The sequence below is a fragment of the Taudactylus pleione genome, unplaced genomic scaffold (genome assembly GCF_031769625.1).
Source record: "Taudactylus pleione unplaced genomic scaffold, aTauple2 ptg000464l, whole genome shotgun sequence".
Classification (NCBI taxonomy): Eukaryota; Metazoa; Chordata; class Amphibia; order Anura; family Myobatrachidae; genus Taudactylus; species Taudactylus pleione.
The window spans coordinates 95,798-109,215 of NW_028284866.1; the positions used below are offsets into that span (position 1 = coordinate 95,798).

Below are 13,418 nucleotides of genomic sequence, written 5' to 3' on the forward strand. Positions count from 1 at the left end.
AATGCCTGCTATTTTGAGTGACAGACTGAGGCGTATGTTGGTGGTAACCGGGGAAGGTGCTTGAAAACGGGGAGTGGAGATCCGAAAGCAGGCGTACTTAAAGGTCAAAACGGGCGTTTTAAGGGTGTGCATAATTAATACAGCAGTGTCATTGACCTCGTCACTGGGTTATTTTATAGTCAGAACTGCTCGCAAGATTGTGGTAGCAAAAACCAACCCCAAGAATAGTGAGCAGTTCATACGCTGGTCGATGTACTCGATTAATCTAATAAATAGCGGACATGACGTAGGATGCGAGCGGCCAGGGGGCGTATTTTTTCAAAAAACGACCGCAAGTTTTGTTCGCTCGTTCAGACCTAGAGGCGTGAACAGACCGCAAAGAGCGAACGGTTCATTTTAATAGCCACCCCTATTTTCTGGACGAGCGAGCGGAAATAGCGTCCGGCTCTGAATCAGGCCCTCAGTCCAGAAGGTGCTGTTGTGAATTTCTAGGGCTGTTTTTGACTCTGTCTATAGCCCCACCCACAGCTCCGCCCATGACTCTACCCACTGATATGTAATATCAGTCTACTCTGCATTTCCCTGTCTGTTTCAAGTATCTGTAGGTGGCAGAGATATAAGGGGGTTGCCTGGCAGAGACATAAGGGGGTTGCCTGGCAGAGACATAAGGGGGCCTGGCTGGCAGAGACATAAGGGTGTTGGCTGGCAGAGATATAAGGGGGTTGCCTGGCAGAGACATAAGGGGGGCTGGCTGGCAGAGACATAAGGGGGGCTGGCTGGCAGAGACATAAGGGGGGCTGGCTGGTACTGGAGAGACAATATGGGGCTGTAGTTGCAGAAACACTGGGGGGGGGTTGTCTATTCTTTTCAGTCCTGGGCCCCGCAATTTCTGATGACAGCCCTGTGTACCACTATGTGAATAAGATACATCTGAAGGTAAAAGTCTCACAAAAAGACGCTCTGCACTACCTACTCACACGTTATGTGTAATGCGACTTGAAGCACACGGAGGATAGAAGTATGTGGACACATCTGTACAAACTAGTCTTTCGTATTGTTGCATTAAATCTGCAGTCAAATGGCAGATGCAGAATTTGGCATTTTTAAGAATATTTTGCTTTTTTTTGCATTGCGCTTGCACACAAAATATGATAATGTATCTATATGTAGATTCTGAAAAAATTAGATGCTTATGCCTCCCTGTGCAAAATAAGTACAAAAAAGGAGTACCGTATTCAAATGCTTGCCATGCTGAAAATGCGAAAAACAGATATTTGCCTGCCATGAGGTGGTGCACATGTAGGTGCTCAGGCCCTAGTGCATGATGATCGGCAGCCACTTCTGAGTGGATGAATATGTCTTGTTCACTCCCAATCCCACTGACACTATTACTATTATTACTGTGGTTTCTATGCTCTAGATCAGGCCTGGCCAACCTGTGGCTCTCCAGCTGTTGTGAAACTACCAGTCCCAGCATGCCCTGCAACAGTTTTAGCATTCCCTAATAGCAAAATTGTAGCAGGGAATGCTGGGACTTGTAGTTTCACAACAGCTGGAGAGCCACAGGTTGGCCAGGCCTGCTCTACATACATTAGTGATATTTGTCATTGGTCCATATGAGGAAAGCCAATTCCTATTTCATTCTTTAAAGGGAAAGACAACAGGTGTTTTTATTTGTTTTATTTACTTCTCTATTTTCCATGTTAAATGCGACTTAATATTTATTAATAACATTGTCTAGACACAGACTGTCTTATATACATTATACTTTATTAAAGTGCTACATTGTCTATGAATTATGTACGGGTGTGATATGTCGACAGTCATAATGTTGACATTTATCATGTAGACACTAATGAAATATTGAATGTTAGAATGTCGACATATCTTCCCTGTGGCCCAGCGGTCACTTAACTGCACCTGGCGGCTGCAGCGGCTCCCCTCATGCCTTCCGGTCCTGGCAGTCATGTGACCATTACTTCTGGGTCAGACGTCCGATGCTGCAGCGTTCCAGTGAGTATTGCTCCCTTAACCATAATCCCTAACCCTCCCTCTAGTGCAGGGGTGGGGAACCTCAGGCCCCGGAGTCGTATAAAGCCCGCAGAATAATTTGGTCTGGCCCTCTGAGCTTTTTTATGAAAGCCTCATCTGGCTAGCAGTGTGCCTGGAATGGCACCGTGCAGCAAGAATCTATGCAGCAGTGCTGCCTGGAGCGTCCTTAGGACGCTTCAGACGGTCACACTGCTGCCTTTAAAGCTCCCCGGAGCATCCTCAGGATTCTCAAGGTATTGCTGTAATCACCGGCGATTGTGGCCTTGCCCTATGTGACATCACATGGAGGGGGTGTGGTCTGCACCAGGCCCGCTAATAATGTTATATATATGAAAATGGCCCTCGGAAGATGATCTAGTGCCTAACCCTCACCTCCTCCCGCAGCCTAACCCTAACCGCCCCCCCGCAGCCTAATGCTAACCGTCCCATCCACAGCCTGACCCTAATGTTGACATTCTGAGAATGTTGACAAGTTGCCTGGCTACATTTTAACACTCGATATCATCACAACTGTCGACATTGTAAATGTTGACCTAATGACTACATCCCATGTGGTATATACTGTAGGGTTGATGCAGAGATGCATGCTATTACAGCTGTGAGCGCGTCTTTGCCGCGTCTTTATGCTGATGCCACCACCGTTAAGATTCCTACAGTGATGCCCATTAGCCGTGGCACTAATCCGCCACTGTGCACCATCGGTCGTACCATTGGAGACTGTACCTGCCCTCTGGGGGTGCAGAATCTTCGCCTGAACATGGCCACCTGTCTCGGTGCGACAGCGGCAAAAGACGCAGTCACTAACCATGACACGCCCGCCTCTGGCTAGCCTCCCCCCTGTTACTACTTATAAATACCCGCTGACAGAGCCGTAACTAGACATTTTGGTGCCCTGTGCCAGAAAAAGCATTGGCGCCCCCCTCATTTTTCAAAGGGACATAATGCACCCAAAAAAGGGCCATGGCTTCATGGGGAAGGGCCAGGGAAGAGATAGGAGAGGCCAGGAGATGCTGGGGATGAAATAAGAGGAAGCTACAAGAGAGAATGATAATAAACAGAAATTTGACAGGCCCAAACAGCGCCCCCTGACCTGTGGTGCCCTGTGCGATGGCACTGGTCGCACTACCCTAGCTACGGCCCTGCCCGCTGAAATTGATTTTCTCTCCGGCTTCTGGTGGTAACGCATTGCGCAGTGCGGGACGCATTGTGGCTCGGACGCATGCGCAGACTGAAAACGTCGTCCGCTAGCGCGCAGCATTGACACATTTGTATCAGGCCCATAGTATCATGTTTTATACATTTTTAACACGTTTTTAGCAAACAAAACGTGTGTACAGAATACAGATACGTTTGAAGAGTGTGTTACCCTGTCGTGATAGGTGCGTCTCCACTCCTGTTGGTGTAGTTCACAACAGCATTAAAGGATTGATTGATCCACTGCCAAAATATAATTGCTGGGGTAGTTCTGGAGGAAAAAGAGACACGAATAGATTGTGTTACTCCATATAGACATTTCTTTGTGTGAATAACATTTAATGTTGGAATAAATGACCCTACTTTGTGGAACTATAGTTGTGTGCAGCATAATAACAATGTTACTCTGACTGAGAGAATCCTAACAGTGCCTTTCCCATATCATATCAGAGGTCAGAAAATCGCAGCATTCTGAATTGTCCCTATTCCTACCAACCTGTCCACAGAGAGTCTGAATCCTAGTTTTTGGTGGGGCTGTGACTGAGGCAAACCATGGACAAAGTTGTTGTGCAGCTTTCAGCCTACCTAAGTGCACAGTTTTAATCAAAATAAAACATTTCAAGAAAAACGTCAGATAAAAGTTTGACAGAATTTAAATATGCTCAAATTATTCCAGTAATTGAGCCTTTAAATTAGTAAAACTTTATTTGGAAATAACTGGATTCACATATGTTTTGGGGTCAAGGCCTGTCCTGTTCTTGTTAAGGGAATACACTGAGGGTCATTTATGGATGGTGAAAAAATACACAGCACTACATGCACAACCTTAAAAGACACTGGGCCTGATTCAGAGCCGGACGCTATTTGCGCTCGCTCGTTCAGAAAAAGGGGCCGGATATTTAAATAGAGCTCTCGCTCTTTGTGGTCTGTTGACGCCTCTACGTCTGAACGAGCAAACGAAATATGCGCTCGCTATTTTGTAAAGACGCCCCCTGGCCGTTCGCATCATACGTCATGTCCGCTATTTATTAGATTAATCCAGTACATCGAAAGGCGTCTGAACTGCTCGCAGTGCTTGTGGTTGGATTTTACTACCGCAATCATGCGAACAGTTCATGCTAAGAGACAACCAAGTGACGTTGCCGATAACGCTGCTTTGTTAATTATGCACTCCCATTAAACGCCCGTTTTGACCGTTTGGCACGCCTGCATTCGGATCTCCACTCCCCATTTTCAAGCACCTTCCCCTGTTACCACCCACAAACGCCTCATCCTGTCACTCAAATTAGCAGGCACTCGCTATTTTGCGAACACACGATTTCCGACCGCAATGACTGGTTGGCGCATGCGCATTACGACCCATACGCATGCACAGATGTGCGAACATCGCTCGGAGCGAACGAGCGGCCGCTTACGAGCGGCTCTGAATCAGGCCCACTCTGCACTGCTTTCTTTGCAGGATTGTAAGGTCAGATCGGAAATGTGCAAAAAGAAAGTATAATTGAGCCCCAAAGTACAACTCACTATCACTTTAGAACCACCCTCTTCATTAATTTAGATATTTTATTTCTCCTTATGTACTGCTTAGTAGAGCCTTGCTTACTTCCTATATTAATTGTCACTATTGTACAATTTAATTTTTCTATTACATTGTTAGTACTACAGATGTGTCCTCATTCACCTACCAGTTTTGCGTCATATAACACGAAACGCACAAGGCGAATAAAAAGGGGCAGAAAAAGGCAGATGTGTCATACCGTTTAAACGCCGTTACATGGGCGTACATAAATTAGCCCTTGCGATCTCCTACGCAGCATGCGAGCTCCTCAGCATGTGAGGAGAGCTGCAGAGTTTGTCGCTGGTTAGATCTGCCGCAAGGGCAAGATGGCTGCTTGATGTGCGTCAATGTTACTGATGTTTACGCAGGTAAGGACGTCGTACACGCGTGAGAAGGCAGTGGTGGGCATCCTTATGCTCTGATAAGCTTTGTAGCTATTAGCATATTTTCGCAGCGGTGTTCTGTACGAATGTTCCCAGAGACCTGCGCATGTGCAGTAGACCCTAATACAAAGCCAGTCTACTGCGTTGCCGAAGAGGAGGGGGCCCATATGAAGGCTGCACAGGGGCCCCTCCTCTATTAAACAGCCCCTTGTGTGGCAAGATGCATGGCGCGGCTTAGTCAGTGCAGTAACAGGACTGCAGTGCACCCTATGCTGACATGCCCCCTAAACCTGTGATGTTGTGATGTCACAAATAGGGGGCGGAGAGCTTTGGAATGTAGAACACTCCCCAGAGCATCCTAGGGAAGCTCCAGCAGCTCTACAAACTACAGAGTGCCTGTCCGGAGCGTTGCTTGGACAATCCGGGAGTTTCTGCAGTAGCGCTACTGGCTGCAGGGTGCCGTTCCATGCACCCTCCCAGAAACATGCAGGTGCCGTGGGGCAACGATGGTGCCATCCCCAGGGCCCTGCACATGGTGCGATGGCACAGGTCGCACACCCCTAGTGACAGCCCTGGGTTCAGTCATATTGTTCCCCTGTCTCTTGCCTTTTTTTCTCAAATTTGCTTGTTTTTTTTTGCACCGTTATAGCACACAAAGCCACTAGTGGTGTACAGGGCATGTGTACCCTGTGCTTATTTCATATTATCAATGAGAAAAAGACACAAGTTGAGTGAATTATTGAGTGAAAAAGACACAAGGCACAATTTAGTCACATATTTAATAGCGCAATAAAAGGGGCAATTTGGTGTGAATTGGGAATAGGTTTATGTGGACACATGTATGCCTATAAATCCTCATACAAAGAAGGAGAAAATTGAGTTGTGTTGAAAGTATACAACAAGGAACCATCTAAACCAGGGGTCTTCAACCTTGGCCCTCCAGCTGCTGTGGAACTACACATACCAGCATGCACTGCCATAGTTTTAGCATGCTGTTATAGCAAAAAGGTGGCAGTGCATGCTGGATGTGTAGTTCCACAGCAGCTGGAGGGCCAAGGTTGAAGACCCCTGATCTAAACCATCTAAATACAAAAGTCAGGTCCTGTGAAGAAGAAGAAACCACTCTGCTGGCCCTGCGTAACTGCTCTCTCTCAGCCGTCAAGCCTCATTTATTATCTTGTTCCACCAAATCATTGGGCAATATAAGGCATATGAGCGTGTCCAGCTTGTACTCAGCGAGGAACGTGTTTGCCCTAATACTCCCAATACAGGACTGGATATTATTTCACTTGCTGAAGTTTCTTTTATGTCCAATCTTTACGTGCTCTGCGCAGAACGCAATGCATCACACACAGAAGGAATTCTGCCAGCTGAACAAACCCTTACTGTATAATGAATAACTGGAGTGTAACCTGATGCCAATTCCCCCTTCTCAGTTCTACACTGGAACAAACTTTTCCAAAGTTATATGACTGTGGTGAGAAGCAATTCTCCTGCTCCTTCCACAAAAAAAATCATTGTGGATTGTCTTGAAGTACAGTATACACCTACTGAGTGCACTCTTGTTTAGAGCCGTCCGGCCAGACGGACGGACGGACAGCTGGCACATTTTGTTTGTATTGCTGGGCATACACTGCCTCATGAAATACCTGTCAGACCAACAGACATTTTTTCTGACAGCCTGAAACCCAGCAGATATCGTGGCCATAGATTGCAAGATATTTCACAGTGTATAGGCTACAATATCTGGGTCCCTCCACTGTAATGGAAGAAGGGAAATATCTGGCGGACGACTGCAGCAGTGCATACACTGTCAGATGCGTCCGACCAATGATTGGATCAGTCCGGCATATTGGAAGATTTTGCATGTCCGACCGTCCGATCATCTCTGATCGGTTGCGCCCAAACACTATGCAATTATCGGCCCAATCCACCGATAATCAGCAGCTCGGGCTGATAATTGCATAAGGTGCTCACAACTTTAGAGTGGGCCTAATTTACAAAGAGCACTTGATGTGCTCCTCACACACCTCTGTAAAGATGGTCTGCACAGAGCAGAATGTACACCAAGGTACAGTAGAAGTGAATGGAAACAGCGTTCTACAATGACAACTGTATGCATAGATCACATTAAAATGCAAAATGTTATCTCATAAATTCATATGCACAAAATCACAATAGTAATGGACTGGCTGATTCTCCCTCCACTGCCCAGCGGGTTTGCTCATCAGTGTTTCAGTTCGCTTCAGTTTGCTCATCAGTGTTTCTGCACGATCTTTGCCACCAGTGAATCTTGGACACTGGATCTGGTAACTATCACTATATGATGGTCAGAGTTTTCTACCTAACACCAAGAGACTGCTCCTTGTATGGACTTTCTTATGAAATAAGTCTCCAATAAACCACTTGGGACTGAGGGCCTGATTCAGCAAGGAACGCACGGATGCAGACTCACGCTTTCGGTCAATGGTTTTGGTCTGAGCATGCGTATGCATCGCAGTGCGCGTGCGCGAACCGGCCAGTGCGATGGAGTATGCGTACGCAGGGAGCTGTTTTCATCTACTTCTGTGCACTATGGGTCTCATTCAGACCCGGTCGCAAGCGCTGAGCGCTCGCAACTGGGTCGATGTTAAGGCCCTGCGCACGCACAGCGGCCGCACTGTGCGTGCGCAAGCCCCGGAGCAAGAGACAGAATCTCTCGCTCCGGAGCTCACTACAAAAGGGGCGGCTGTCGATGCTGATCGACAGCTCGCCCCGTTTTGTAGGCAGGGTGGGGGGGTGGCTACACAAATGGAGGCGTTCCTGACGGAATGCATGCCGTTTTGTGGGCGGCTGCACTGACATCAGCAGTGATGTCAGTGGGGAGCTTCCTGCTTCCTGGTCGCGATGGTCACTAAAGCTGTGGGTGGTAACCCACAGCTTAGCTAGCGACCAGGAGGCCGCACTTAAAAAATCAAGCGGCCGCTCTCATTCAGAGAGAGCGATCGCTTCTTGCGACCGACTCTGAATGAGGGCCTATGGGGGTCATTCAGACCCACGCGCGAGCGGCAGTACGCTCACAAGTGGGTCGATGTTCCCCACTGCACATGCGCACGTCGGAGGGAGCTCCGTCGTGCGCATGCGTGAGACCCGGGGAGCGACGGGCTTTCCATCGCTCCGGGTCTCGGACCAAAGGGGGGCGTGCTGTCGATGTTGATTGACAGCACGCTCCCTTTCGTGGGCGTGCCGGGGGCGTGGCGGCCAGACGGAGGCGTTCCCATGGGAATGCCTACCGTCTGAAGCCGGCCCCACTAGTGATGTCAGTGGGAGTGATTTTGGCTCTGATAGAGCCAAAATCACTCTAGGGCTTGTGGTAGGGAGACCCTACCGCAGGGTCTCCGTCGCAAGTCCGATGGTCGCGATGGTCAAGACCATCGCGACCATCTTTTTGGCCGCTCGCATATGCTGTGGGTGGTCACCCACAGCTATGTGAGCGGCCAGGAGGCCGCTCCATTTTCATGGAGGAGGGCCCTGATTCACAGCGAGCACTCTGGTCAGAGCGTCCAGCTCTGAATCAGGCCCTATATCTTTGTAAGATCTGACTCTACTCTTTTATATACAGCTGCACAATATATTACTGGATTAATACACCCCATGGTAGCTCCACCTTGGTAATTTGTTAATTACCTTTTTTTCTTGGTACAGTAGAAGTGAGCCTAGGGGTGAGGAAAAGTGGAAAAATCTTCAGCTACACTTTGCAAAAGTGAAAAAGAAACCATCAGAATCCAAACTATGATCACTTCCGTTCCCCCCCCCCTCCCTTACATTAATAGAAGTTATTCATTATTTTCTGCTGCTTGGTTCATTCTTATTTATCATTTGAATTAATCATGAGAATTATGCTCTGCACCTCTGCAAATCCGACCATCGTGCTCTGCAACCTTATGTGCTTTGGCATAAATCTAAGGGCCTGATTCAGACCTGCTCGCTAAGCTGCGGCCGCTCGCTAGGTGCCATTACCGCAAATCCGCCCATGCGTGTGCATCATAGTACGCATGTGCGAACCATTCATTGCGGCCGGGAATAGTGCGCTGGTAGCACACAGACTGCCCGCTACTTTGAGTGACAGAATGTGCCGTTTGTGGGTGGTAACAGGGTAACAGGTGCTTGTGAACGGGGGGGTACATGTGTGAACGGAGGCGTGTCTGAGTGTCCAAACTGAGTTTTGTGGGTGTGCATAATTAGCAAAGACGCGTCCTACTACATGTCACTTGGTTGTTTTCTACACTGAAGAGCTCGCAGTGCTTGCGAGAGAGTAGAGTGAACTACAAGCACTACGATCGCTTCTGATGGTGCTCGATGTACCAATGTTTAAAGACACTGCCTGGAGATGACGTGCGCTAGTGGGCGTCCTAAGACACGCTGATGGGCGTATACATACACAAAGTGATCGCTCGCCAAGAAATAGCGGGCGTGCTTATACCTTGGCGAGCGAGAGCCCTCCATGTCGTCACTTAGCCGGATTACCATACGCTGGGAGCGAGCGGCCGCATCTAGCGACCGGATCTGAATCAGGCCCTAAGTGTTCTTGTACAAATCATAGGACCAAAGGTTGCAAACAAACATTTTGCCCTTCATAAATGTCCTCCGGTATATTTAATTTTCATACTAAAGAAGAAATTAGCACAGTGTAATTAGAGCTGTGTATATAATTATTTCATTAGTTTCTCTTCCACCCTAACTCACATGACAGCAATCAGATGCTCTGTAATACATTTGTTCTTGAACTTCTATTTGGGCTACCCCATCCCTAATGGTATCGCCCTAAATTTGATTAATCCTCCACAGTAAATCCTCTTGATTAGATCAACAGTAAAACTATGGTATAGAATCCTAGATGCTGTGTTGGGGACTATTATTTATACAATGGTTATTTATTTGTTTATTGTACTTTTGTGTCACCAGAACAGTGCAGCACGCTGTCATTGCTCTGCGTTTTTCAGCCAGCTGGTGTTTTGTGTGTTACTTAGATGGATGGAGACATGCCTGTAAAATGTCAGCATGCAGCCGGTGATTGTCATGTTCATGGGCACCTGAGCAGACATCCGTCCTATCAAGACCATCTTCTCTCCTGTGTCTGGATGGAACGCGGAGTCGTAGATGTACTTTGCTCGCCATAGTTGGTCTTCAGTAAGTCCCGGTGTGGGTATTCCCCTCCTGTAATTCATATACAGTAAGATATATTTGTAATGTACACATTCTGTAACTTACACAAAAAAAAACTTCAACGATAACGTAAAAAAATCAAATCTATACTCAAATCTGTCCATCTATACTCATATACCATAATGATGGTTCATTAATAACAGTGTTAGCATATCTGCATATGACGTGGGCACTATTCCTTTGTGATTAGGGTGCCATTGCATAGTTACAGTGGTGCCGCCATCACAACATGCCTTACAATGGCATAAGACCATTGTTTGTAAATCATTAAATGGCTAAAGGCCCCCATACATCAGAGATTGATTGCAGCAATCGTGCAATTTGCAATCGATTGTTTATTAAAATCTTTCCCTTTTTCAATCGATTGTGGCAATTCTGCAATCTGCAATCGATTGAAAAAAGGAAAGATTTTTATACACAATCGATTGCAAATTGCACGATTGCTGCAATCAATTGCTGATGTATGGGGGCCTTAAGCCATCTATGGCTTACTCATGAAGATACACAAAGGAGCGATACTATTTGCGCATGCACAAAGAAGCACTGCCGCTGATACAGCACATCAATAACAACAGGGGGAACATCGGAAAAAAACATCGGAAAGGAAGGTGAGCAATGGTGGTAACCATCGCTGACCTAGGATCGAACAGAAAAACCCTCACCATCAGTAAAAAAGCATTGATAGTCACAAACCATTGGTTTCCGATGGCCATCCCTTTATGTGAGTATATTTAAGATTTAAGAGAGTCCAGTGTTATTGCAGCTCTCTGGTGCTACAAATGTTCTACATGAGCATTCTAATACTACACTCCTCCTATGAAAGTATTCTAAAGCTGTTGCAGAAAATGAGCTTGTGCAAATGTTCTAGCACAGACCTATGCCACCAAACTTTTGTGGTTATGGGGCATATTTATTAATATTCATGAAAACTGGGCAATTCATACCGACCAATACCTCTGTGTTTTGCGACGATATATTATAATAATAAATTAAATAAACTGAAAATTATCAACATGTAAGGTTTTAAAGTCATGGTCAACTGCTCATATATGTTGCAATCTCCTGCTATAGCCATCTGAAGCAAGTAAGACCCCAAAAGTACAGTTTCCACATGTTTTTCAGAAAAAAATGATTGATACACACACTCCGTGATCCTGCAGGAGTCATATATTCAGCAGGGTTGTGTTTAGTCATAGGCAAACTCAGGGGGGGGGGGGGTTCCAGTTGCCTGGAAACCCCCCTCCCCACCCACACCCAGGCCACAATAGAAATAGTAATATAATAAAATTTTAGAGTTGCATGTTCTTCTCAATATCACTAATTAAATAATAGGCACCATCTGTGGATATTTTAACATGTGTCAGCCAGTAATAAATACACATGTGCACCAGCTAGGAAATCTGGAAAACATGCACTGTTAGGGTTGCACTACTATAGACCATTTACAGGGTTAATTATTACTACTCTTATCCAGTGCATAAGGAGACCAATATGTACATATATGTCCAGGGCAGTGCTAGGTTCTTCTGCTGCTCCCCCAGACTCCTGGACTCTGGAATGTTGCCCACATCTGAAATAAAATACATTCAGCTCAGGCAGGATGGCTCTACCACCATATCTAATGACTTACTGTGATCGCTGGTCCTGTATATGCTGGAATTATGACATATACTGCACTTTGTATGAAGCATATTAAAGCTGCATAAGTGATAATTATGTCCTCTTTATGGCCACATCACTTTAAAATCAAGCATTTGGAAACCCCCCTCTAGAAACCCTGCTTTTGCCACTGTTAGTATACACCTAGCTAAAGTTTGTCACATAAAGTCTATTCCCCAGCAACTTAACTTGTTTTTATACATCATCCCCTAATAGCAGGGCGCAATTTAAGTGCAAATGGACCAACAACCCATCAATCGTCCTTTATTTCTACTGTTGTCTTATTGCAAGACTGTCATTTATCTAAAGGTAATTTGGTTAGCTTCTACCACTGTGTTATTAAAAGTGTGTTATCTTTATTGTATACTGGTTTGGTACGGGAATAGTTCCAATGCAGATAGTTGGCTCTGATGCTGGATAGACACTAGACCCAACATCAGCAGTGACGGGACCCGGCAGGGTAGCTGGCATCGGCAGGTGCATACAGTACACACTTGCTGATGCAGGCAGCGACGGAGTGACGGAAGGGGCCATGCTGCATTCAGCAGCATGGCCCTCTCTAACTACAACCCCCGTCGGCCATGCATGTATGGCCGATGGAGGATGTCGCTGACGACTGGCGGGAGTGTGCATCGTCAGCGACATAGTAGGTACACACTAGACAATGTGCCCGATATGTCGGTCTGATCCGCCGGATCAGACGACATATCGTCTAGTGCAGGGGTAGCCAATCTCAGTCCTCGAGAGCTACTAACAGTTCACGTTTTCCAGACCACCTAGCTGGTGCACAAGTGTATTCATTACTCACTAACACATTTGAAAAGATCCACAGGTGGAGCTAATTATTTCACTGGTGATTCTGTGAGGAGATCTGGAAAAACATGGACTGTTGGTAGCTCTCGAGGACCAGGGTTGGCTACCCCTAGTCTAGTGTACCCAGCCTTAAAATGGATTGTTAAAACGGCAGAAAGTATCATTGTAGTAATCTTCCCTCTGAGGAAATTTGTATTCAAAATTGCCTTCGTAAAGGAAATAGCATTGTAAAAGACTGTTACCATCCTAACCATTGTGTATTTTCTTTTTTACCTTCGAAAAGATGTTTCAGATGTATTAAAGCCAGGACATTGTGGTATAGGATTAGCTTTTTTCCATTGTTTATTATTAGATTGACCCTGAATGGAAATGTTTAACTAATACATTGTACTTGGCTATATGTGGTTGACCTGGACTGTAATTTCGTTGTTTCTTTTACAATGACAATTGAGGATTTAGACACAGGATGACGGGGAGAGAGCAGCACAACATGCCACATGGTAATGATTAATCTTATTATCATGCGAACGCCCCCTCACTTCACCTCAACTACA

The 13,418-nt window shown here is 46.1% G+C and overlaps 1 protein-coding gene across 1 annotated transcript in view; it reads right to left on the bottom strand.

Annotated features, from left to right (window-relative positions):
* SFXN3 (sideroflexin 3) overlaps positions 1–13,418 on the bottom strand; it is a gene marked incomplete at its 3' end in the record, with an annotated part of 31,542 nt that overhangs the window by 13,601 nt on the left and 4,523 nt on the right. The window contains exons 3-4 of the mRNA XM_088448743.1: positions 10,213–10,383; positions 3,419–3,517 (exon numbers count right to left, since the gene is read on the bottom strand). Of these exons, the coding sequence (XP_088304869.1) occupies positions 3,419–3,517; positions 10,213–10,383 (270 nt within the window). The remainder of the gene's footprint in view (positions 1–3,418; positions 3,518–10,212; positions 10,384–13,418) is intronic.